At 38.8% G+C, this 27,956-nt stretch overlaps 1 protein-coding gene across 5 annotated transcripts in view; it reads left to right on the top strand.

The window, feature by feature from the left end:
- The window catches only part of LOC134344352 (adenylate cyclase type 1-like), a 279,148-nt gene that overhangs the window by 205,013 nt on the left and 46,179 nt on the right, over positions 1-27,956 (top strand). For all 5 annotated transcript variants that reach the window (XM_063043992.1, XM_063043991.1, XM_063043994.1 and 2 more), the window contains 6 exons: positions 208-305; positions 1,274-1,358; positions 2,824-2,913; positions 6,504-6,760; positions 7,906-8,032; positions 17,750-17,866. In XM_063043992.1, coding sequence (XP_062900062.1) covers positions 208-305; positions 1,274-1,358; positions 2,824-2,913; positions 6,504-6,760; positions 7,906-8,032; positions 17,750-17,866 — 774 coding nt within the window. The remainder of the gene's footprint in view (positions 1-207; positions 306-1,273; positions 1,359-2,823; positions 2,914-6,503; positions 6,761-7,905; positions 8,033-17,749; positions 17,867-27,956) is intronic.

The raw sequence follows: 27,956 nt of genomic DNA, 5'->3' as shown, positions 1-27,956 counted from the left end.
AATGAACACAACGTCAAGGCCAAAATGTTGACATTACTTTTAACCCTGTCAAAAGAAGTCCTACACTGGTGTCTTGTTTTAAAATAATTTTTGCTGAAATGCAGCCAATTTCTAAATCAGTGTTCAATAAATTTTGATCCTAAGGCATTGCATCGTGATTTATATCATGTTCGCAGAAAAGATTCACTATAGCTCTTCCACCCACAGTATCATCAGCTTCATGATGAATATTTTACGAGTGCAGTCATCCTCTCGTTGATACTTGCTGCCTTATTTGGCTTTCTGTATCTTCTCATAATACCACAGTAAGTATTGTTTATACTTTTTATCCCTCTGATCTAAAATGAACATGATTGTATGTAAGTTAGCATATACTGCTTATGTAGGCACAGAGAAAGTATTAGACATGGTAAGATCCCCTGGAACTTATGACCTGCCTCATGAACTCTGTAGAATGGATGCATTGTTAGTTATCTACCAAAATTTGATTAGATTCTGGAGAGGTCTCAGAGATTGGAAACCCATAAATGCACCACTTCACTTCAGGAAAGGAGGAGACAGAAAGTAGAAAACTGTAGAATACTTAGTCTCTTATCTGTCATTTGGGGAAAAATAGCTGGAATCCAATATTAAGGAGGTAATAGCAGGATACTTAAATCATGAGACAATAGTGCCGAGTCAGTGTGTTTTTATGAAAAAAAAATTGCTAGAGTTCTTTTCAGGATGCAACAAACAGGGTTAATAAAGTGATTGGGAAGAATGCTTTTTCCTGGTGGAGGTATCTGGAATTTTGGGGCCTGGTTTTAGAATGAAAGTCGCTCACCTCAGACAAAAAAGAAATAAGTTTCTTGCCTCAGGTGGACATGAATCTTTGTAGCTCTCTTCCCCAGAGAGCAGTGGATATGGTGAAATTGAATATATATTGAAGGCAGAGTTTGACGTATATTTGAACTATAAGAGAGTCCAGGGGGAGAAAGTAGGACAGTGATGGGCCAGGAGTGGATCAGTTGTAACAAACTTATTGAATTGTGCAGCAGGGTCCAGGTCTAATTCTGTTTATGTTTCCTATCACTGTGTCAGTGGTGGAGGCAGATACACTAGTGAAATTTAAGAGACTACTAGACAGGTATATGGAGGAATTTAAGGTGGGGGGGGTTATATGGGAGGCAGGTTTTAAGGGTCAGCACAACATTGTGGGCAGAAGAGCCTGTACTGTGCTGTACTGTTCTATTTTCTATGTTCTTATATACCTCTTATATTATTACTTTTTCAGGAGCACAGTGGTCCTTGTCCTTCTGGTGTTTTGCATTTGTTTCCTGGTTGCTTGTATCATGTATCTCCATGTCACACGAGTGCAGGTGAAATAAATTTTGTTTTTCATTTTGTGATTTAAGTTGGTCAGAGTACAAGTAAAGTATTTTGTTTTAGTAGACAAGATTATTACATAACCTTAGCCTGCAGCATTTGGTAGAGACCATCTTTGGCCTGAAAGAACCTTAAGATACTTGCAGTTGAACAACCAGGTCTTTTAGTTTCTCCGAGATTCTATGTTAATAATATCAGATAAACTTACAGGTCATTAATTTTGCTGAAGTAGAACTTGGTTTTCAAGTTTAAAACTTTTGATAAGCTTAATGTACTAACTGAAGTAAAAATCATTGTTGTTGCGAAGGGAACATTCCTTGGCACACCTATCATTCATTTGCTTGCATTAAATAGGTTAATCGAGCTTGTGGTCCAATTGCATATTTCCAATCTAATTGGAAGTGGAATTTTATTGTAAGTGCCTGCTCACCCACAACACAATTACAGAGAGTGCTTCAAAATTACTTAAAAACAGCCTTAGCAATTCCATTTCCAAAATGCCTGCATGCAAAGTTTGTTTGTATCTCCTGGACTTTTCTCCTCGTGCAGGTGCTTTTCCTACGTTTTGCCCAGATCAGTCTAAGGATGATTATGCCTCCAAAATTAGACAGTTGATGAGAATTAATTCATTCTTAATAAAATTTTCTGTCACAATATACAGTTACAATAACCTAGTTGGTAGAATTGAGAATGCATATGAAAGCTGAAGGGTTCAGGTAAATTAAAAGAATCCTGGTTATGTACATAAAGTGAAAGGTATAGAAGGTTCTGTGAAAGGTATAGACATTAAAACTGATTGTTATTCTAAATTGGTGATCATCCAAAACATAATAAAATTATTTGACTGAGTGTATTTCTTAGAAACTAGCATTTGGCTCTGCTATGGGTTTTCCTGAGAGTGCAACCCATTTAATGGCCTGTGTATGAAATTCCTTCAAGTAAATAACAATGTGTCTACTGTCTATCAGTTATAAGAGCCAAGGGATATTGTTTATTTTGTTTTTAATTTAGAAGTATTACATCAGGTAATGTGCAATATATTAATCAGTCATGGTAACAGCAGTTAGCATAACCAGTCTGTTCGTTCACATCTGTAACATCCCAAGATACAGTAGTGGTTAATTTCTGTTTGGAAAATTTTGATCTCTGAGATCAATTACAGTGAGGCTTTCTTAATCTGTAAAAGTTGTTCTCTGGATTGAAATAAATAGCTTGTATTACCTTCAGGAGTGATTCTGTGATATTTGACAAACAGGATTATATCATGTTATGTGCTGTTCCCCACCAATGTATTGTGCAGTTAAGAAGCACAGAATTACTATTTAAATGGTTACTGAAATGTTTGCATTGATATCAACCAAATCATAAGGTATGCGTTACCAAATGTTAACTAAAAGTATTAGAGAGGTAAAGTATGCAAAGTATAGTTTACAGAAATCTAATTCATTATCTCTTCAGTGTTTTCCAGGATGCCTGACAATACAAATTCGAACTATTATCTGCATCTTCATAGCTGTGTTAACTTATGCTGTGGCCCAGGGATGTGTGGTAAGCAAATGTCATTTATTTAACCTTTTAACTATACCAAATACATAAATTCAGTAGAAATTACATCAATATAGTATAGCCTTTGGCAATGAATACAAATCCTAAAATCCGAGTAATTTTAGCTTTCAATGTTTAATTTTGTGTTGGTCAGCTTGGGTTTAGGATCCGCATGAGTAATTTTCAGTTTTGAAATTTACCCTATAAAAGGTGGAGAGGTAGATTCATTGAATTTGACAGCTATGTTACTATTCTGACTTGAATTGCCATTCATTTGTTATTGCTCATATTGTTATTATATGCCAATAGATAGAAGTCCATAGGAATCCAGACGAGTCTGGTTGCTCAATATTTTATAGAGATCAGGAAAGTCCATGGTTCAACTCTTTACTCAAAATGTACCATTGTGTCTGTTTACATAGGCTGCAGATAATCTTGAATCAACCAGACACACTTTCTAGAGCCCTCCATGTTTCTCTGCCTGTGCTTTCTGCATATTATTTTAATACAGACTAGGATCTTTCCACTGGAAGATGAGAAAGAATAATTAGAAAGAGGTGACATAGGATCGGAAAATGTTGAATCATTGTCGATAGAGCTAAGGAACTGCAAGAGTAAAAGACTCTGATGGGAGTTGTATACAGACCTCCAAACAGTAGTAAGGATGTGGTCTATACAAAAAAAACAATGAGAGATAGAAAATGCACACCAAATGGGCAATATTACAATAGTCATGGGAGATTTCAATATGCAGGTAGTTTGGGAAAATCATGCTGGGGCTGTATTCCAAGAGAGAGAATTTCTAGAATGCCTACAAGATAGCTTTTTAGAACAACTCATAATTGAGCCCACTAGGGGACAGTTTTTCTGGATTGGTTGTTCTGCAATGAAGTAGAATTGATTGGAGAGCTTAATGTAAAAGAACCCTTAGGAGCAATTGATCGTGATCTGATTGAATTCACCCTGAATTTTGAGAAGGAGAAGCTAAAGTCAGATGTATCAGTATTACAGTGGAGTAAAGGGAATTACAGAGGCATGAGAGAGGAGTTGGCCAGAATTGACTGGAAAAGAATGCTAGCAGGGATGATGGCAGAGCAACAATGGCTGGAATTTCTGGAAGCAATTCGGAAGGCACAGGATATATACATCCCAAAGAAGAAGCAGTATTCTAAAGGCAAGATGACACAACCGTGGCTCATAAGAGAAGTCAAAGCCAAAGAGAGGGCATATAATAAAGCAAAAATTAGTGGGAAGTTAGAGGATTAGGAAGCTTTTAAAAAAAACAACAAAATGCAACTAAATAAGTCATTGAGAAGGTAAAGATGGAATATGAAAGTAAGCTAACCAATAATATTAAAGAGGATACTAAAAGTTCCTTCAGATACATAAAGTGTAAAAGTAAGGCGAGAGGGATATCAGACTGCTGGAACATTATGCTGGAAAGGTAGTAACGAGGGGCAAGGAAATGGCAGACAAACTGAATAAGTATTTTTCATCAGTCTTCACTGTGGAAGACACCAGCAGTATGGTGGAAGTTCTAGATGTCAGGGTCATGAAGGGTGTGAAGCCACCAGAACTAGGGAAAGGGTTCTAGAGATACAGAAAGACCTAAGGTAGAAAAGTCACCTGGACAAGATGGTTTACACCCCAAGATTCTGAAGGAAGTGGTTGAAGAGATTGTGGAGGCACTTGTAGTGTTTTTTTTCCAGAATCTGGAATAGTTCTGGAAGACTGGGAAATTGCAATGTCACTACACTCTTCAAGAAGGGAGAGATGCAAAAGAAATAAAACTATAAACCAGTTAGTCTGACCTCAGTGGTTGGAAAGATGTTGGAGTCAATTGTTAAAGGATATGATTTTGGGGTACTTGGAGGCACCTGATAAAATAGGCCATAGTCAGCATGGCTTCCTCAAGGGAAAATCTTGCTTGACAAATCTGTTGGAATTTTTTGAAGAAAGGAGAATTGGTTGATGTTGTGTACTTGGATTTTCAGAAGGCATTTGACATGGTGCCACACATAAGACTTAATCTTTGAACATACTTGTAAATCAAAGCCTTATAGATGAAAATCACCATCAAAATTTCTTAAGAATTTCAACCAGTACAAACCAGCTGTTTTTGTGAAAACAGTAGTTGCCAACTCCATTTCACACTGTATTATAGGGTACACTTCTGTGCATGACTTGTCTATCAGCTTTAGTGACTTTTTTTAGAATTATAGGATTATTTCATTTATGAAATATACAAGGACTTTTCTTCCAATTGGTTGATGTAGTTCAACCACCGAATAGAATGGAATGACATTCACCAACTAAGACTTGGTATGCTTCATCATTACTCAGGAAAGCAGCACTAATATATCACTGATTTCCGCGTCTGAGAACTGTTCTCTTTCACCATGTTTGCACATCCCAAGCCTGAATTCGTTTGTTGCTTATTTGCATGTGAAATTTAATTCATGAAATTCTTTATCTTGAAATGTCAAATTTTCCATGGGAGGAAGAGTAACATTAGGGGCAGGTTATTATTAATTTAATACTAGTGTACTTAGGATAAATTGCTTAAATTTCTGGTGATAGCCATTCATTCAGGAATCACTCAATTATATGCCAATATTTGAAGAAGAGATGAATTCAAAGAGATACAAAATGATCAGTATTCCTTTCATAACTAGTAAAAGGGGTGGGTGAACAGCTGCATTAGTGTTCATGTGCGAATAAAATTACTACAGCTCCTTGCACAAAAACTGATGCTTGTCTTCAAATAGTCAGTGAAGGATCATGTGAGTTCAGGTTGATGGTCAGTCCTGTAGTTATCATATGTTTCATCTTTACATTGGGCAGAATATAGCAGAAGAGATCACTCATCAACTGCTGAATTCATCAAATTCATCCCATTTAAATTGAAGCTTGTCTTGAAACGTTTGTTCTTCTGTGGTCCTCACCAATGGATTAAGACACACGCATATCAATCATGAAACTCCTTAATATACTAATGAAGATCTTGGCAAGGAGAACTTGACTTTATGAATTACCTTGATGGTCTGTTAGGTTAATCTGGGATATTCAACTTCTCTTTGATTTTATTACCAGGAAGACTTTTTAACTACTAAATTTATCATTTATCGAAAATTAACAGCTAAAGTGCAATCTCACCATTAGAACATACCGTATGTGTTATTTAAAGCATTAAAATTATGGATCAACACACATAAAATGCTGGAGGAAGTATCTATGGAAGAAAATTAACAGTCAAAGTTCCAGGCTGACACCTTTCATGAGGATTAGAAAAGAAGGCACAAAGGGAGCAGTAAAGGGAAAATGATTAGGTCTGACAGTTCCTACTGCTCTCCCTCCCCCACCCTTTTATCCTGTCTTCTATGTCCTTCTCTTCCAGTCTTATTGAAGATTTGTATTTTGTGTGTGTTGATCCAGCACCTGCAGTCTCTGCTGTCTCTCAAAGTTGTGTTGCATTTAATTAGAGGAAACCCAGTAATACTACAGAATTGCATTTTAATTTGTCTCTGGAGGTTTCAGGAAGAAATACCAATGCTTTTTGCTTTGCTTTTGATACCTTATTATGTTTTATACAGGTTGGCTGCATGCCTTGGGTATGGACTACCAACTCCAGCACCTCTATTGTTATTGTTGCTCCTGATGGATTCAATAAAACAATGAATGAATTGCCCTGTGATGCAGCGCATTATGCTTTCCTTGCATGTGTTGTCGGAACACTAAGTCTTGCAATATTCCTTCGTGTATCTTCATTACCAAAAATGATCCTCCTGTTCATCGTCACTATTTTATACATAGTAGTTTTTGAGATTAGTGGATACAGAAGAGCAATGGGGTAAGTAATTATATATCTTAACTTAAATGCATATTATATTTAACACTCAACTAAGTTGTCTAGAAATATCTCAACATGGGATTAGATATGATGCTGCTTGGAGCCCTGGACCCACTTATTTGAAGCTTCTTTTCAGCTATCCAGGGCTTGTACTAATGAAGCATGATCTTACCAAGGTGATTTTCTTCAGGGACATTCTTAAAGAGAAACTCCCTTACAGAGACCACTGTTAGGGAAATTTGGCTGTGTATGGATGTGTGCATCTTTGCCACTGGGATAAGAATTATGATGGTTGGGCCTACCCAACTGTGGCCCCATATGCCAGGAAGAAAATAAGACACAATATTAATGAAGATCTGCCCCTCTTGAAAGCACCTTCACTGCTGAACTTGGCCTTTAAGTGAACCATCTGGAGGTAAGCTTCTAGATCTGAAACCTTGCTCGTTCATTCATGCATTCACTTTATTTTTTGCTGTAGATGACAGCAAGGGTGATGTCAGTCATTCTCCCCACGCTGATTATTCTCACTCAAAGGCTTCAGTGTGTGAAGACGTGCAATAATGCCATTGAATGTCCAGAAATGTGATGCGAGGAGATGATGTATCCAGTTCTATTTAATGGCTGGGTTTTCGATTAATTCAGTCAGATGGAACATGGAAGTGTTACATTACACATGAAATTTCTAGCCCAAACTTTGCAACAGTGGCAGTTAGAATTCTTTATGGATAGTCGTTAAAAGGATATAATTTTTTATCATTTAACTAGTGATCCTTAGAAGTACCATCAAAGAAATGTACATATCCCATTCACTCAAAACTATTTTCTTTACTACCTAAATAAAATTCTCAATTGTTCAATGTAAGCCAATTAGCTACATATTTAAAAAGAGCAAATAACAGCATAACATCATTGACTGTAATGTGTAGTAAATCTGTAAAACAGAAGTAAGAGTTTATTTTTCATCAATCGTTCAGCTATATGACAGTGTCTTCTGATTTATTTTAATCAAGGAAACTTAATTCTTTTCTAAATTCATTGATTCTATTTAAAATTTCATACATATATTAAAATTGAATTAACATATTTTTCACCCGAAGAACTACTACTGAAATGTCAAGTTGTTCCTTGTTCTATGATTTCTGCAGAGGCAGCTCATTTTACATACGAGGATATGAATCTATTTTGGCAATCCTGCTTTTCGCTTGTGCTCTTGGACTTCACTCTAGACAATTAGACCTAAAGTTGCGATTAGACTACCTCTGGGCAGTGCAGGTAAGATGGGACCTGGCTTTGGGTTCAAAGCATAGAATGAGAGTGAGATGTTCTTCTGAATCATAAAGAGAAAAATGCTGGAAATCTGAAGTTGATAGAAGGCAAGATCTACAGCAGATTCAAATAAACAACTCTAATCAATTATTTTTAGGGTAGGTTATTTAATTTTGATTTGTAGTTAACCAAATTAATGGTAATTAGTTTATTTTACTTAATATTATTTTCTTTCTTTCACACACACACACACACACACACACACACACACACACACACACACACACACGTGTTTTATCATTTTCAGATAATCATTCAGGAGTTGCAGTCAAAGTTGAAATGTTCTGTTATGGAGGTAAGTGAATGGGATTAAGAACATAATGGTGCAATAATACATACGCACACATTTATTACCATAATTTTGATTTGGGGCATATATGAAATTGATAAATTACAAAAACACAACCAGTTTTGTGTTGAGATGATTAGAAAATAAAGCAGATGTAAGATCTGGAATTTAAATTCACATTTGGAATTTTTAATAATACTTTTCAAGTCTTTCCATTTGAAAAAGTCCTCTGAAAGCACCATAAAATATCCACAGGGTTCAAAATTTTCAGTGGAATGCAGAGTGTCATATAAACACAATGTTCATTAATATTTGATAAATTGAAAAAGAAAATAGCTGTTTGCTGAATTAATATGATGATTAATTAGAAGTATGTTTTACAGAATAGAAACATTTCAAGCACTTTGTCGTATTAAGTAATTTTAATATTGTTTTGTTTAGCTACCTCTCTATACCTGTGATAATGCATTAGTATAAAATGTAATGAAAATGAGATGTATCTTTTATTTCTAATGACTGAGATTGATGGAATTGTTATTTTGGGACCTGGAGACTGAAGAAAATTTGACCTTGATTATTGGAGATAACAGTATTTAGTAGCGTTTTATTTTCCTCTAAATTAGTCACTGCTTCACTTGTGTAGGATGGTTTGAAGTTTCCTTTGATCATAGCGATATCTTTGCTTCTACAGTTATTAAGGAGCTCTGAATATCAAGCATGAAAATAGCCATTTGTTTGTTCCCTCCCTCCCATGAAGGTGTAAAAAAATACACAGAGCTTACAACACAGGAAAAAATAGTTTCCAGTGATTGAATAATACTCTTCATAAGGTGTCTTGTACATTTCAAATACATTTTTTCCTTAGCCACGCAATTTTGAAATCACAATAGCCTCCTTACTTTGTGTAGCAGAAGAAACTGTCCAGAATGAAGAAGAATGAAGTAAAGGGTCACTAGTTCTTTTGTGAGGCAAATTGTGCAACAACACTCCCTAAATTTCCATCAAGAAGCGACGGATTGCACCAAACACTTTTCCCAGATGCTGTAATATTTCTCATAAATTATATGAATAGAGGTTCAAAACTTTCAAATTTTTGAAATAAACTAAGTTTTTGAAGATCTGAAAACAATACACTAAGAATCCTGTGGCAGCCAGAGCTGGGTTATCTGCTCAGGATCATCCTCTGCAAAAACAATCCCCCATTTGTGTAATTTGTTCATTTCAAGCAATTTCTGGGGAATTGTGAAATGCCACCCATGGAGATTGCCAGAAATTTCCTCATCCAGTAATTGACACATTAGACAGACGCACCCTTACTTTTACGTCTTCAATGTGGTCATGTGGTTAATGATCATGGGTAAGAAAACTAGGGTGGGTGTCTCTGCCAGCACTGGTTTTTCCACTATCAGCACCTTTAACCCTTGAGTAACTCCAGATCTCTTAATAGCACCACCACCTCTCTGCACATGACACATGAAGTAGTTCTCTGAGATTTCTGCTATTGTACTATTATTTTTATTTCCCACTCTTGCTCCTCTTGCAAACCATCTCATACCATGCTGTCTTTCTGTCTGCCTCTATGCTTCTCTCTCTCTTTCTCATTCCTGTTCTCATGCTTGCTCTGTCTAGCTATCAGATGTAAACATTGTGGGTTTTTTTTCTACCTTCTTGCTGTGTCTCTTTCTTTTGTTTGGGAGCCTTTATCACTTCGTCTTCTTGCAAACAGGATCCATAGGCTCCATAAAATTTTTGAAAAGCTGTGTGATGTCCTATCAGTTACTTTCACTGCTCTCCCTCATTGCTTGTATTTTTCCTGACCTGCCTAACATACAGTATTTCTAGCCTCAGAAACCCTCTGGCCCCGATCAACCCTCAACAAAGTAATCTTGTGCTAACATCAGTGACCATTTGAAGTAGCTGGCCCTGTCTGACAATGACAGATGATAAGTGATGGGAAATCCTGTCCCACTGGTCCAGCTATAATGTAAATAGAATTACGGACGTTCAGGATTGAACTGTTTCAGTAACAAAAGTTGTAATATAGTTATTAATGGCTTGTCAACATTAACCAAATAAGTTATTTGCATATGAAATGCGTATAGCTGATGTGAAAATTTACATTGCCTGGAAATAGGGAATCGTGTAAATCTACGGTTTCAGATCTACCTAAAATTATTGCCGGGAGTTGACTGCAAATTAAGGCTACACAAGTGACACCATATTCAATATCTGCTTGTTGCGAAAATGACAAATTAAATTAAATTGGTTTCAAAAGCATAGAAAATGCCCCTAGTTGATTACTATTTAAAAGTTTCAATGAGAAAGAGTAAGGAAGGATGCTGAAGTGGTGGAAATTACACTGGTGCTCACTGGAGTTAATTTAAGTAAGATGCTACATCTGATAGCGCAAAGAACAGAATAAAAAAAAATCAATTGCATCGACAGAATACAGAGTGTTTAAAGAGCAACAAAAATCTAGGGAGGTAATAAGCTTGCAGTGGTTGATTCTCAGTGATATCAATAAAAGAGTTCACAGCTCCACATCCTATTGCATAAAATGACAAACATTGTGTAATGTTGACACAAATTTATTTGTTAGACCTTTGGAAGGTTATTGTGCTGCCCATTGTTTAACTTGAATGAATTTCCCTCACCAATGCCCATATATATAGGTTGGCCAATGTAGATCGTTCCTTAGAATTTAAAAACATTGTATATTTTCCAATAAAAGTAAAGTCAAGATTAAAGAAGAAGAGCATGAAACTGTATCTTTTTTTTAGAAAGATGTTTTGTACTCCCTGTGGCTTTAATAACATTAGATCATATTCTGAGAGAGAAATAAAATGACTCAACCTAAAATAGACAAGAAGATCAATGCAAACATGCTTTAAACTGAAATTGTTCTATTTTATAGAATATTCAGTAAATGTGTGACATATATTTGGTTTTTAGTGAAATATTACTTATCATATTATCTCGTACCAGCGTGCTTTCCTTTATATCTATTTTCACTTTGTTTTATTAATATTGAATACAAATTTCTGTAATACCATGGTGGTTGGTTACAACTGTGGGAAAAGGAGGGAAGTCAAAGTGGAGGGTTATTTGTAAATAGTAAATATCCTCAAGTAAAATAAAACTGATTGTTAAAATGATACATACTGTAAATGGATAAATGGTGTAGGTTGTGTACATTTGGTAGAGGGGAGTTTTATATTTCTTAAATATTCCACTACACTTTCCTAAATACCTAAATTTTATTATTCGACAATTTCTATAAAAGCATATCTCCTTGCATATAGGAGATGGAATTGCTTGAAGAACTCTACTATAAAGTGACATAAACACAATGGACCAAAACATCCTCTATACCATTCCAAAATGAAGGTGCACACGTTGTTGGAATTGAGAACAGTGAAAGCCACAAATGCTCGAAGAGCTGGGAGTTACGAAGTTAGCACAAGTCACGCAGTAGATTATTTCAAAACTGAGTGTTTGTCAAGGCAGGAGACAAACGTCGAAATCAAAGGGAGGTTTGGGGAGCAAAGTTGTTGTGAATTGAGGTATAGACTGCAGAACTTCAGCCGAACACACCTTTACACAGAAAAGGTCTGTACATAGAAAAGAGACAGCATTGAAATAGTCTCGTCGGCCCAACTGGTCCATGCAGTCCAAGCAACATTGTGATGGTTGTATTTATGGGGAACAAGGACACGAATAAAGCTTTGAGCAGGAGGGAATTGATAACATAACCAAGGTGAAATAGATGTTCTTCAAAGTGCAAAAGTAGAAAGTAGATTTATTATCAAAGTAGATAATGTCACCATATACAACCCTGAGATTCATTTTCTTGTGGGCACACACAGTAAATCCAAGAATCGCAATAGAATCAATGAAAGACCACGCCCAAAAGGATGGACAAACGGCCAGTGGAACAACAAACTATGCAAATATGGAAGAGGAAAAGAGAGAATAAATAAATAAATAAACAATAAATAATGTAAGCATGAGATGAAGAGTCCTTGAATGTGAGTCCATACATTGAGGGAACAGTTAATTAATGGGGCGAGTGAAGTTATACCCATGGTTCAAGAGCTGATAGTTGAGGTGTAATAACTGTTCCTGAACCTGGCGGTGTGGATCCTGAACCTCCTGTACCTTGTCTGTGATGGTGGCATTGAGGAGAGAGCATAGCCTGGGTGGTGAGGGTCCTTGATGATGGATGCTGCTTTCCTGCAACAGCATTCTGTGTAGATGTGCTCAATGGTGGGAAAGGCTTTACCCCTGATGGAATGGACCATATTCACTACATTTTATAGGACCACTCATAGTGATGGAACAGTTAATCTTGGGCTCGAACTCAATAGAAAGTTACCAGTGAGAGAAATCAAACAGTGTTCAGCAAATGGAACTTTAAGCAGGGCCAATAACTTGGGTCTGAGGTTCCCAATATTTATTGGGAGGGCATTTCTGTGGATCGAACGATGGGTGCTGTGGTGAATCACATACAGAGCAGGAAGCTGAGAGTGGTGGTAGTCAGACAGGATTGAGTGTTGTCCTCATATGTGGGACCCAGCAATCTTTTCTCAACAGTATTACTAGGAACTGCATGGGTGGATGAAAAGGGAGCAAGAATATATTCTTAGAATTGCAAAGGTGCACTAGTAAGGGTAGGTCATGACAGATTCACTCAACTGGACAAAGGTATGGTAGCATTCCCCAATTAATATCACTCTCTCAGTACAGCAAAGTTTGCTCAGTGATGCTGTACAATATCAGTACTGCAAAATGCTTTTGGACCTGCAGCTCACTCTGGGTGCTGTGGAGTTCCCTCAATACTAGACTGGTGTTTTCCTACCTAGATATCTGCACACAGGTCACATGGGATCCAGGGTGAGCTAGCTATTTGGATCCAAAATTGGTGTGGTGGAAAGCGTCCAAGGATGATTGAGGAGGGCCATTTTTTCCCGAATGGAAGCCTGTGACTAGTAGTGTGCCATGGGATTGGTACTGGGTCCACTTTTTATTTTGTAATTTTACTTAGAGATACAGCACGATGATCCAATGTGCATGTACTGGCCAATTACACCCAAGTGACCGCTTAACCTAGCAACCTGGATTGTCTTTGGAATGTAGGGTGAAACTGGAACACCCTGAGGAGACCCACATGGTCCAGGGGAAAACACACAAAACGCCTTAAGGACATCAGGAGCATTGAGTCCAGGTTGTTGTCCCTGTAATAGTGTTATGCTAACTGCAATGATACGGTGCTTCCCTTTTGTTTGCCCTTTGTAAAATAGTCTGGATGAGAATGTGCATCGGAACAAGTGTGACGTGCTGCATTTTGGAAAGTTAAGGGAAAGGCTTAACGAGTAAATGGTAATAACCTGGAGAACGTTGTAGAATAGAGAGAGCTAAGGGTACAAATACATAGTTGCCTAAAAGTGATGATATACTTAGCTAGGGTGCCTTCACTGATTAGGGCAAAGAGTGCATGAGTTGGGGTGGCACGGTAGTGTAACAGTTAGTAGAATGCTGTTACAGCAGCAGTAATCATCAGCCAGGGTTCAATCCCCGTCACTGCCTGTAAGGAGTTTGTTCATTCTCCTTGCGACCGCATGGCTTTCAGCGAGGTGCTTCGGTTTTCAACCACGTCCAAAGAGATACAGTTAGGGTTAGTGAGTTGTGGGCTGGAAGTGTGGCAACTCTTGAGAGCTATTTCAGAAATGGGATGAGCCAGCAACCATTTAACTCAAAGTTGAGAGGAACAGGTCTCTCTCTCTCTCTCCCTATCTCCACACACACACACACACACACACACACACACACACACAACGTGAGCAACAGCTTGGTTAAATAAAAATGGACTTGACCTTTTTGTGAAGGACTCATAAGGTGCCTGGATAATAAAATTCACAATTTCAGAGACAGCAGAAGGCGATGCCTGCACAGCCCTTGAAAAAAATACATTTTCATCACTGTTTTGGCTTGTAATTTGGAAAGATCCTAAAGAAAACTCTAAGCTATTTAAGAACATCTTGTTTTGGTACCCATGTATTGATAATAGTCTGTTTATGGAAACTCAGATATGACATGCATGTGTTTGCTGGCCTTGCATTCCTGTGTTTGAATATAATCCAATAATAAACTGATGAAGATTACCTCTGTGTTAATTGTAAAAAGCGTTGAATCACATTAGCTTCAAGTTAACTTAACTTTGTTCTGTAGCAGTAAGTTACAAAATAGAAGTGCCACTAAAACAATAGCATGTCTGAATTGAGACATTTTTAACAAGGACTTAATTCCATGATTGTTTTCCTAAAATTCTGCTGCATTGCTAGTTGAGCTGTATCAGACAGCCATGTCTATCCATTGCCTGCATGAGTGATCAATACTTAGAAATATCTAATTTGTAAATACTAAAAAATGTTGCTACTTTAAATTCAGGAGTCACTAATGAATCAGGACTGTTAGATTTGTTCAGTTATGTGCCACATGAATGCTGTATTTCGTTTCCTGTTCGTGAACTTAGTGCTGTCATTTGGTTCAGTGGAGGAAAAACCAGTTGATACAGACACCCGCATATATTTGATGTTTTATGAAAAGACAGGATATGGCTACTCAATAATGCAATTCTTTGGCTGATTTATATCGGATCTGCAGATAAACTTACAGATCCAAGGTTTACCAAACTGCAGCAGAGATGATAGAGAAATGATTGTAATCTTAAATGTAACCCTCAGCAAGAAAGCTCATCTGGAAAACCTTTTGGTGGTGTTAGTAAGGATTAAAGAGAACCTTACAGGAATAATTTTCAGAAAAGATAGTAAGTGTATGTGCTGGCAGATGTAGAAATAGCACTGGTTAGGCAAAGTGCTGGGAGATAAAAGAGAAGACGGTGTACTGAACAGAAATGTTTGACTTTCAGTATTCCATTCTGCAGTTTAAAGCTGCAGTAATGTGAAACCAACCATCCTGAATTTCAAAGGTAAAGATTCTCATGAAACTTCCTTCATTATGACTATATCACCAGAGATGCAAATGTCCACAGGGCTTTGCTTAAATATAAGGATTAACATGCTGCTGACCACTGACACAAACCACCTTGAAGAATTGAAGGTCAGTGGGAGGTTCAACATAGGAAATGTGACCAAGCCTATAGAAGAGTAGATGTTTTGCAATGGCCAGGCAATAATGTTGAAAACTGAGGACCTTGTCCTTGCCATTGAGTCACTGCAGGCTCCATGCAGTATCCAACCACCACACACTCCACTTCAAAGCCACTTTCAGGCCCTTGGTAGTCAGTTCAATAGAACCTCTGGCCACTGCTATAGTGGTCATGGGCTTCATATATCCTCCAGTTTATTCCAGCTGTAGGGAAACAAGATATCATGATTTTCTAAATCTTATTTACACATAAAAATAACCAATGGAAACACAAGAGACCACAGATGCTGGATGATTGGAATAACTCAATGAGTCAAACAGCATTCGTGGCATGAGGTGAATTGTCAATATTTCAGGTAGAAATCCTGCATCAGGACTTAGTTTCACCCATATTAGTTAGAGTCAGAGGCACTTACATTTGGATTCCTCAGGGCATCACAGACATAATGCCTTCTTGATAGCTCCCTGATCTGTGCCAATGTTGGTGCCAGAAACCTCAGTCTGATCAGGCTGATGCCCACACGTGCCCAGTCTGAGCATTGAAAGATCACCTACAATGGCCATCTTGGGTGCTCTTATTGGATGCACAGGATCCTTTAACCTCCTAACTTCCAGCTTCTGTCATGACACCTTATAGGAACATGTGTATAAATGAAATTTAAGACAAGCATAATACTTAGCTTCTCTATTTATTGATAATTGGCCCTGCCTGAGCAAATGTCCCTGAAGCAAGTTGGAACAGTTCATGAACTCTGGTCAATCCACAGGCAGCTGTCCCTGACGACCTGCCCCAGACTGAGCCAATTACCTTTTGACAATTCATTGCTGTCAATGGCTTCCTGACCTGCTTTGAAATGGCACTAACGATCAAAACCCATTCAAGTGGGTTTAATTATTTAAATAATTATTTAAAAACATTCACTTAAGAACACCCTTATGATAAAAACTTGTGTAAACCATCAAGATATAGCAACCAAATGCAAAGCAATCCACTTGCTTACACTAGTTTTTTTTAGCCAAGTTGTGGGGCTGGACACGACAATATCCACTCCCTCAACACAGTATGCCTGTGCTCTTACCAAAATTAGTGTTGTCTGCAGTGAAAGAGGAGGATATCAAATGTGCAGATGAGAAGACTTGGAAGATAGGAAACAGTGACCAAGATACTACAGCTAGTTCTCTGCATAATTACCAACTGAACCTCAGTCCAGTTGGACAACAAACTTACAGAAGCGTACTGGATAAGTGTTTTAACAAGTTCATGGAAAGGAGAATGGGACTAGTCTAAATGAATATCTCCTTTAAAGGTCATTTGCTCATATCGTGAACCAAATCATTCTTATCTATGGTGTATGAATCATTATGACGGTATATTACCAAGTTGTCACTGTTCCTTTTAAACATTGTTTGGCAAAATTATGATTCGTGATCTCCCCAATAGTAACCATAAAATTCTAAATTCAGTTTGTTTGTAACTCTTTATTCATTTGTTATTTGTTTATTGATTTATTGATTGATGAATACAGCACGAGAACAGGCCCTTCCAGCCCAGTGAGTCTGTGCCACCCAATTACACCCATGTGGCCAATCAACCCACATGTCTTTGGTACGTGGGAGGAAACCAGAGCACTGGGAGGAAGACAACACGATCTCAGCGGGAACGTACAAACTCCTTACAGGCAGTGACGGAATTGAACTTGGGTCATTGTCGCTGTAGTAGCATTATGCTAGCCGCTGTGCTACTGTGCATTTTTGACAGATATTTGAGAAGTTTTTATTCACAGTTGTATACAGAAAACAAGAATTATGAAAATACTTGGTACACCAATTTTTTGATTAAACCCAGTCGAAGAAGAGGTTAAAAAGCCCCACTCAGTCACAAATGCATCAGAATTTTTTTGTAGTTCCCCAACCCTGCCCATCCCCACCCACCCACCACTACTCTGCCTCTGTAATCCAGGCATCAGTGCCAAGTTTATATGTATAAAAGGTGTTTCTGCCAAAATTAGATGAGAGGAGCTTTGGAACCCAGATGAAGCCCTGAGCTCATGTAATGCAGATAAATTCTACATCTTTTGCAGCATATTAAACAAGTCAGCTAATAAAGACAAGGCTTCCTTTCTTTTACACAATATTTGTCTCACTGTTCACCTCATTGTTAAAAGTTAATGGAGCTGTCAGCTTTTTTACTGCATTTTCTCTTTCAGGCAGAAGAAGAGAGAGATGATATGGAAAGAGTAAAGCTTGATAACAAACGGATTCTCTTTAATTTACTGCCAGCACATGTCGCACAACATTTTCTGTTGTCCAATCCTCGGAATATGGTGAGAAAAATTTTATTACGGAGTAAATTCATGTGGCACTTCAGTAATATGATCGTTCCTTAAAATGCAGGCAATATTTCTTTTCACTGAACAAAACTGTGATAGAATGTTACCTGCGAGCACATAGTGTTCTCTTTACCTGAATCACAATGTTGTTGTATTTGAGAATGCTGCAGCTGTTCCTTATTTTGAACATTATTTTAAGTAAAAAGACCCAAACATCTGTGCAACTAGAAAGCATGATAAATTGGCAATACACAAAGGTATCATCTGAGACCCTGTCGTAAATTTGGAGCAAATATTGCAGAGAGGAAAGTTCCCCTGTCACAATTTCAAGGATAAAGAGGCAGCCTTGCCAATATTCAGCCCTTAAACAACATCATTACCAACAGATTACCTGGGTGTTATGACTTGCTGGGAGAGCTTGTTGAAATGCTACTCTATTTCCTCTATTTCAGCACTCAGAATGAATCGCAAGGTAGTATATGGTAACAGATACATACTTTGATAATGAACTTGACTTCAAAGCAATGTCAATAGCAAAATACTGCAGATGATGAAAATCCAAAACTAAATGGAAATGCTGGAAATATTCAGCAATTTGAGCAGCATATGTGGAAAAGAGAACGAGAGAGAGTTCTACCTCCCTCCACATATATCAGAGCTGGTGAATATTTCTAGCATGTTCTGTTTTACTTATGTTTGTTGCAAGATCCCTTTGGGATATTTTGGGGTTGTGAAAGGTGCCATATAAATACAAGCCACACTTTTCCATCAAAGTGTACAACCTCACTTTTAGATTGAGATGCACCTTCCATGGGTCTACTTGTCTTACCAGGCTCTCTACCCTTACCACCTCTGGTTTACTGCTATATTCCAAATGTTCTCTGTTTTCTATCCCTTGACCAAATTTGCATCTATGGCTCCTCTATCACTTTTATTTTGGAGGTTTCAGTTTTTCTCACACTGATTGTACATTCTAATTATCAGATTATTTTTGAAAAGTCGTGTTCTCTGTAACCACATTATCTTCATCAACACTTTCTGCTACAACATCAAAAACATCAGTGAAATTAACCCAGCAGAAGCAAATCTCACCAAATGCCGGAGGAACTCAGCAGGTCAGGAAGCATCTATGGAAAGGAATAAACAGTTAATATTTTGGGCTGAGACCCTTGTTCAGGACTGGTAAGGAAGGGGGAAGACTCAAGCAGGATTTTTCTATAACAAATCAGGGTGGCTTGCCATTTTATTAACCGAGTTTTGTTTTGGGTATTGGGCTAGGATAGGCAGAAGGCAACTTGGTAATGATGCAGTGCATTGCTGACCTTTACAAAGCAGGACCTTGCCCTGTGAACTTCAGTTGCATTCATTGTCTCGGGCACTTGCGAATAAGTGTAAGACTTCACTCTTTATGTTAAGGCCATAAAGTAAAATTAAACATCCAGGAATGATGGGCTGGTATGAAAACACCAATGCCCAAGAATGGAAAAGCCTACAAAAAGTGGTGGATACAGCCTAGTCCAACACAGGGAAAGCCCTCTCCACCATTGTGTGCATCTACAAGGAGTACTGCCAAAAGAAAGCAGCATCCATTATCAAAGTCCCCCACCATCCAGGCCATGGTCTCCTCTTGCTTTGTCATCAGGAAGGAGGCACAGGAGCCTTAGGTATAACACCACCAAGGTCAAGAACACTTATTACCTTTCAACCATCAGGCATCTGAACCAGCGTGGCTAACCTCACTCACCTCCACTCTGAACTGATTCTACAACCTATAGATTCACTTTCAATGACTCTGCAACTCATATTCTCAGTATTATTTACTTACTTCTTTTGTATTTGCACAATTTGTCTTCTGTTGCACATTGGTTATTTGTCAATCTTTGTGTGCTGTTTTCCATTGATTCTATTGTATTTTTTTATTCTATTGTGAATGCCAGCAAGAAAATGAATCTCAACATAATATGTGCTTACATTTATGTACTTCCAAAATAAATGTGCTTTGTACTTTGAGTCTGAGTCCAGGAGGTTGTGCATTAGAGGCAGGGTGAAGATATGCAGTAGTTCATTGGAGTCTGGATGGTGCTTTCAGTCAACTTCGTCATTAGGTCATTGTGACTGTCATTGGACATTGAAGGATGGAAGGTAGGTCTGAGGAAGAGTAATTAATGGCCTAAACAAATCAGCAATATGTAGGGGAGGAAAAAGGAGTGTGGGTGAGATCAGGATCCTCACTGAGCCACAGAAGGGAGGGGAATGGGAGTTGTGGCCATTAAAGAAATTGAGACCATCAAGACATCTAGACTTCAGATGGTCTGAAGTCAAGGCCACTGGGTAGACCATTAGCAGCTTGGGCATCAGAAAGTTAGGATCTCAGAATGATAAGGCTTTCAGGATGTTGGGTTCTGGGCCAACCTGTAGTTAAGGTTTGAGAAATTTTGGTGGAGGGTACTTTTGGGGCTGGACTAAACATAAATATGGAATCTACTCTGGTGATCTCATCTGCTACTGTGAAATGAAAACAAATGACTTTGTGTACTAAATAGTTGCTGCATATAGTGCTAAGAACCATAGTGTTTCCATGAGAAATTGGGCAAAATGGCAGTTTTTAAATACAGTGTTTTTCATCCAGATTTGTGTGACAAAAATAGGAGAGCCACTGTTTCACTGTCCTGCAAGGTATATGAATACATTTTGTGTACCCGCACACATTTTGATGTGCACCAATCCCACAAGATTATTGGCCCTCAAGTGGCCCTTCTCCAGCCAATATGTATAACAGCAATGCTAATGGGGCCCAACTGAAAGGGAGAGAGTTTTATTATGTATCCAGACTGAATTATGAATGCTACTTAACCCCATAAAAACAAGGAGAGATGTCCACACTGTGGGGGATGAGGCTGGTTAGTGTGCTGGGCTACTTACAGAAGAAACTAGGAGGATCTGGCTGTTTGCTGCACTAAAGCCATTTCATGGGCAAATTAGCAATTCTGGACCAAACTTCAATCAATGAAGGATGTTTGACAGTTATGGCAAGGCTTGAATACTTTCACTTCTTATAAAGCTAAATCAAGTAACATAGCAGGGCTTCACTTCCAGATGAGCACAATTCCTTCTATGCTCGCTTTGACTATCAAAATATGGAGGAACCATTACAAATGCCCACATCCCCCTGATGATTCCATGATCAATCTCTAAAGCTGATGTATGAGTAGCTTTCAGGAGGGTGAATGCACGAGAAGCATCCATCCCAGATAGGATATCTGTAATAAGGCCCTGTGCTGATCAACTGGCTAGTGGTTCACTGAGATCTTTAACCTCCCGCTTTGGCTGTCTGATGTAGTCATCTGCTTCAAGCAGGCTTCAATTACACCGGTGCCCAAGAAGACTGTGGTGACCTTCCCCAATGACTATTGCCCAGTAACACCTACATCCACAGTGATGAAGTGTTTTGAGAGGCTGGTGATGAAACATATCAACTCGTGCCTGAAAAATGGCCTAGATCCACTCCAGTTTGTCTAATGGAGCAACAGGACAACAGCAAATGCCATCTCATTGGCTCTTTACTCAACCCTAAAACATCTCAACAGCAAAGATGTATACATCAGGATGCTCTCTATCAACTACAGCTCAGCATTCAATACCAACTTCCCCTCAAAACTAATTAATGAGCTCCAAGACCTAGGCCTCAATACCTCCTTGTGCAATTGGATCCTGGATTTCCACACTTGCAGAGCCCAGTCAATTCGGATTGGCAGCAACACCTCCTCCAAAATCTCAATTAGCACAAGTGCACCACAAGTCTGTAGGCTTAGTCCCCTGCTCTACTCGCTTTACACTTATGACTGTGTGGCTAAGCACGGCTCCGATGCCATATTCAAGTTTGCTGATAACACCACTGTTGTAGGCTGAATCAAAGGTGATAATGAATCAACATACAGGAAGGAGATTAAAAATATGGCTGAGTGGTGTCATAACGACAACCTCGTACTCAATTTCAGCAAGACATGGCTGAGTGGTGTCGTAACGACAACCTCGTACTCAATGTCAGCAAGACATGGCTGAGTGGTGTCGTAACGACAACCTCGTACTCAATGTCAGCAAGACATGGCTGAGTGGTGTCGTAACGACAACCTCGTACTCAATGTCAGCAAGACATGGCTGAGTGGTGTCGTAACGACAACCTCGTACTCAATGTCAGCAAGACATGGCTGAGTGGTGTCGTAACGACAACCTCGTACTCAATGTCAGCAAGACATGGCTGAGTGGTGTCGTAACGACAACCTCGTACTCAATGTCAGCAAGACATGGCTGAGTGGTGTCGTAACGACAACCTCGTACTCAATGTCAGCAAGACATGGCTGAGTGGTGTCGTAACGACAACCTCGTACTCAATGTCAGCAAGACATGGCTGAGTGGTGTCGTAACGACAACCTCGTACTCAATGTCAGCAAGACATGGCTGAGTGGTGTCGTAACGACAACCTCGTACTCAATGTCAGCAAGACTATCAGCAATAACCATCTAGAGATGATTATAGACTTCAGGAGAAGGAATCCAGAGGTCCATGTGCCAATACTCATCAGAAATCAGAGGCAGAGAGAGTTAGCAACTTAAAATTTCTAGGTATTATTATTTTGAAGAACCTGTCCTGGGCCTAGCATGCAAGTGCAATTATGAAAAAAGCACAGCAGTGCCTCTACTTCCTTAGCAATTTGCAGAGATTTAGCATGCTGTCTAAAACTTTGACAAATATCTATAGATGTGGAGTGCAGAGTATATTTACTGGCTGCATAACGGCCTGGTATGGAAACACTAATGCCCTTGAATGGAAAATCCTACAAAAAATAGTGGAGGTGGCTCAGTCCATCATGGGTAAAACTCTCCCAATAAATGAGCACATCTACATGGAGTGTTGTCACAGGAAAGAAGCATCCATTATCAGGGACCCCTTCCATCCAAGACATACACTCTTCTCACTGCCGCCTTCAGGAAGAAGCTACAAGAGACTCAGGACTCACACCACCAGGTTCAGGAATGCCTTCACTCACCTTCACTTGCCCCATCATTGAAATGTTCTCACAAGCAATGGACTCTTCTTCAAAATCTATTCATTTCATGTTCTCGATATTTATTGCATATTTATTATCATTGGATTTGCACAATTTGTTGTCTCCTGCACTCTGGTTGAATGCCCTATTTGGGTGGCATTTTGTTGATTCTGGTATGGTTATTATTCAATAGATTTGCTGAGTATGCCCACAAGAAAATGAATCTGAGGATTGTATATGGCAACATATGTGTACTTTGATGATAAAATTTACTTTAAACTTTGAAAAGGTATATTCATCCCTTTGTGAGGAATCTTCCCACGTGATTCCTTGATACATTGGTGGAAAACAACTGAGAGATGCAGCAGAGGTCTGCTGGGATCCCTTGGAATGATCCTGCACTAAAGAGTCTGATATTCCAGATGACTGAGACCTCAAGAGGAGGGCTGCCCAGGCACGAGAGCATGATCGTCATGTGTTCCCTCATTGGGTCACACATTTCTACCTCGACTGCTGATGAAAAACTGAGCCTCTAAAGACATTGACCTTTTGAGCATTCTGCCTAGGGGTCTGATGACGTTCTGGAATATATTCTCCTTTGAAGATAAGAGTACCTCCACGAATAAAAATCCCCAACCCAGATTGCACAGCCTATCTCCATCATAGACAGGAGATGTTGCAGATGTTGGAAGTGTTGAGCAACACAAACAAAATGATGGAGGAATACAGCAACTCTGGTAGGGTCTTGGGGCAAAATGTCACCTGTTTATTTCCCTCCAGAGGTAATGCCTGACCTCCTGAGCTCCTCCAGAAATTTGTGTGGATAGTTCAATCACAATCATATCAGTATCGTCAATAAAAGATAACTCTCATAGAACACAGAACACTACAGCACAGTACAGGTACTTTAGCCCATGATGCTCTGTGACTTTTTAACCTACTCCAAGATCAACCGTAATGCTTCCCTTCCACATAGCTCCCCCTTTTTTGTTCAGTCATGTGTCTGTCTAAGTGTTAAATGTCCCTAATGTATTTATTGCTCCAGCACCACCCCGGACCCCTTCCATGCACCCCTCAATCCCCTTGTAAAAATCTTAACCTCTGATATCCCCACCATACTTTCCTACAATCACCTTCAATTTATGCCCTCTCATGTTAGCCATTTCTACCCTGGGGTTAAGATACTGGCCAGACATTCTGTCAATGTCCTTTAACATCTTTCACACCTCTCATTGGTGTTTAACCTGAGATCTGTTGCATGAGTGTTGGAGCTGTTACAAGTTTACATTCCTTGATAACATAGTATGGAGCCATTTGACCTGTCAACTTTATTCCAGTCTCAGATGGATCCCATGCATCCCATTCTCCCGGTTATTTTCCAATAGGCTCTTCTTTGTAGCCACATCTCCATCAACTACCTTTAGTTCTCCTGTCACTCACCTACACCAGGGAAAGGATAAGGTAGCCAGTTCATCTACCAGATACAGGAAAGGTCACTGACTGTGTGCTTCAGGGTTCAGGTGGTGTGTGAGCAGCCCACTATAATTCTTGATAGTGGTTGCTCAACTGCACTGAACTTGTGTTAAAGTACAATGAACTTCCTTGAAAGTAGAAATTTGAACCCAAAAAGCCAAATTCTTAGTGTTAATCCTGTATCATTGGTACATGAGGATATCATTGACTGTGCACATTACTGCTGTTATTTTCTCTCCGTGCAAAGGCAGATGGAGCATGAATGTGATTCACAATGGGTGCCATTTCTCGTGGGCGTCGATGCAGTTCCTTGAATTCACTCATTAAACCTCTTTTAAATAGAAATGGGACAAATTTCCAGGCAGTGGTTGCTCTGGTAATTAAAATTGGTAATTCTATCGATAAGGTGATTTAGTTTCTCCCAACACACTCCAGAAGAAATATCAAATTTAAAAGTAAAAGTTATTATTATTGTACATACTTGTCACCATATACAACTCTGAAATTCTTTTTCCTGTGGGCATAACTAGCAAATGTATAGAACAGTAACTGTAAACAGGATCAATAGACAATAAATTGTGCAAATGCAAAGATAAATAAATAGCAATAAATAACAAGATAAAAAGTCCTTAATGTGAGGCCAATGGTTGTGGGAACACCAGAAACAGGATGAGTGTAGATATTACCCTTTTGTTCAGGAGCCTGATGGTTGAGGGGTAGTAACTGTTCTTGAAACTGGTGGTGCAAGTCCTGAAACACCTGTACCTTCCATCTGATGGCAGCAGCAAGAAAAGAGAATGGCCTGAGTGATGATGGATGCTGCTTTTCTACGGCAATGTTTCATGTAGATGTGCTCAATGGTTGGGAGGGTTTTACCCGTGATGTACTGAACCGAATCTACTACTTTTTGTAGGATTTTCCACTCAAAGGCATTGGTGTTCCCATACCAGGCTGTAATAGAGCCAGTCAGCACGCTTTCCACCACCCATCTATGAAAGTTTGCCGAGGTTTTTGATAACTTGCCAACTCTTTGCAGACTCCTGAGGAATTAGAGGCATTGTTTTGCTTTCTTTGCAATCATATTTATACTATGGGTCTAGGACTGGTCCCCTGAGATAGTGGCACCCCAGGAATTTAAAATTATGGCTCTCTTCACCTCTGATTCTCTGATGAGTACTGGCTCATGGACTTCTGGTTTCCCTCTCCTGAGGTCTACAATCAGTTCCTTGGTCTTATTGACATTGAGTGAGAGGTTGTTGTTATTACACAGCTCAGCCAAGCTTTCATTCCCCCTCCTGCATCCTGTTTCTATCACCACCTTTGATACGGCCCACAACAGTGGCGTTGTCAGCAAACGTGTATATGGTGTTGGAGCTGTATTTAGTCACACAGTCATAGGTGTAAGGCGAGTAGAGCAGGGAAATATCGTTCAGGGAACAATGTCAAAATATATTCCCCATCAGGTAGTGTTCATGTTGAATTTCCAAAACAACCAGAAATAATTATTATTCCATCTTCCTCTATTCAATATGCATTTTTAATCACCAAGCCCAGGAATAGATGTGTGGCAGAATCGAATTTCAAGGCTGTTTCCCAATTTATTCCTCCACCAGTGACAGTGGCCTGACTGGCCTATAATTCCTAGTTTATCCTTTTCTCTCTTTTTTTGAAAGGACTGTACAGTTACATTGTCAACAGTAGAGCTTAAAATAGAAAGCACTTTGTTGAGCTGTTTGCTGGAGTTTATTTTATAAATGGAACGCTACTGAACAATTAAAGTCTCTGGCTGTTATCTGCAGCATTGCTGTAACTTTGAGGCCCTCTTGTGGATCATTGCTGTAACCGTACTACACCAACCCACTATCTTCTTTATTGGGAGAATTGGTGAGGGAATTTAAAGGCAAGGTATCAGATAATCTGACTCAACAATCAACTGTTACTGGCATAAATACTGTTTTAATATTTACCTATCCACCCTAGTAGAAGTCTTTACAGATAAATGTCACTCGGGTTTCTATATCAATCAACTGGAATATTTTTAAAACATTATAGACAAGTCTTAATTTCACTTAACTATTTATCCAACATGCCATTGCATTTTCTTTGGCCAAGCCAACCACACCCAAGCCTAACCTGTCATTTATCCCCTGTCCTAACTTCAATCAGTTGGTGTAAATTCCATTCAGTTAGAGGCCTTGGCCATTCAGCTGTGTCAAAGGATTCCAGCAGATTTCACTTCTAGTTAGAAGGTTAACGGCTTGGAGGAAAGGCTTGCTGACTGTTGATCCAGGTACCGTCTAGACACCTGTTCTCTGGCAAAGCCACTTCCTTGCTACACTGCTAGGAGCTGGAATTTCCTGGGTACTGCACTGGCCTCTAATACCATATAACAATTACAGCACAGAAACAGACCATCTTGGCCCTTCTAGTCCGTGCCGAACTCTTACTCTCACCTAATCCCACCGACCTGCACTCAGCCCATAACCCTCCATTCCTTTCCTGTCCGTATATCTATCCAATTTAACTTTAAACGACAACATCGAACCTGCTCAGGACCATACTCAGACCATCTCCACGGTTTCTGGCCAAGGCTAGGCTGGACTCGTGTGGTTGGTTGCACCAAAAATGCAATGGTATTTTTGCTAAGAAGTTAAATGAAAATAAGGTTTGTCCCTAATAACTTTTTAAAATATGCTTATAAGTTGTCTGATATCCACCTCCTTCCAGTTGATTGACATGATGTTTCTCTGAGACCTTTCTTGGACTGTGCATGTGGATTTAAGACCAGTCCCAACCCAAGGAAACATTGCTGAGAGAAGTCACCGAGGATTCCATGTCAATCACATGTGAATCAAAGGATGGAACATCTTCGGCAATGCTGAGTGTAACACTTGTGTAATGCTGGTCTTATCTTGTGTGACTGGTCGCTGCACACTTTAAGAAAAAAAATCAAATTACATAGCACTACGAACTAGGTGCTAGTAGGCCATCAGAAACTCTCGGTATCAGAAGAAGACAGTGAATAGAAAACACACACTTCTGGAGGCAGGTTTTGCTTATAAAAAAGCAATATATACCAAATATTTATAAGAGTAAGAACAATTCAAAATTCCAACATTCTGTTTAGGTTCCAAATTGCAGATATCAAACTAAAACCATGTTCCTTTTCAGTTAGAATCAGTGAGATTCATTAGAATAACCTTTATTACTCCAATTTCTCTAACTAATTAGATCTAGTCTTATTCTCTACTTAAAGCTTTACAGACTAATTTATTCCTGATTAGTTAGAAACTAATTGAATTCCTATTCTTAAGTATTATGGTTAACTTCAGTTTCAGTTCCAGTCAGTATGTCTATAAATTCAAATTCAAAAATTATATATATACAGCTTTACACCTTTCAGGACAATTCTCTAACATCACAACTTTTAAACAAAGTAAATCTCATTCAGTAACTCATCAAAGTCTTCCAGAAAATCAAATTCAGATCCTTTGAATGAAAATAAACTTAAACATTCAACCGTATTAAATCCTCTACATTATTAAACATTTCATTCCCGCACTG

Source organism: Mobula hypostoma, chromosome 3 (genome assembly GCF_963921235.1).
Source record: "Mobula hypostoma chromosome 3, sMobHyp1.1, whole genome shotgun sequence".
Classification (NCBI taxonomy): domain Eukaryota; kingdom Metazoa; phylum Chordata; class Chondrichthyes; order Myliobatiformes; family Myliobatidae; genus Mobula; species Mobula hypostoma.
The sequence above is the reverse complement of the archived record's forward strand: the minus strand, read 5'-3'. Positions and strand labels throughout refer to the sequence as shown.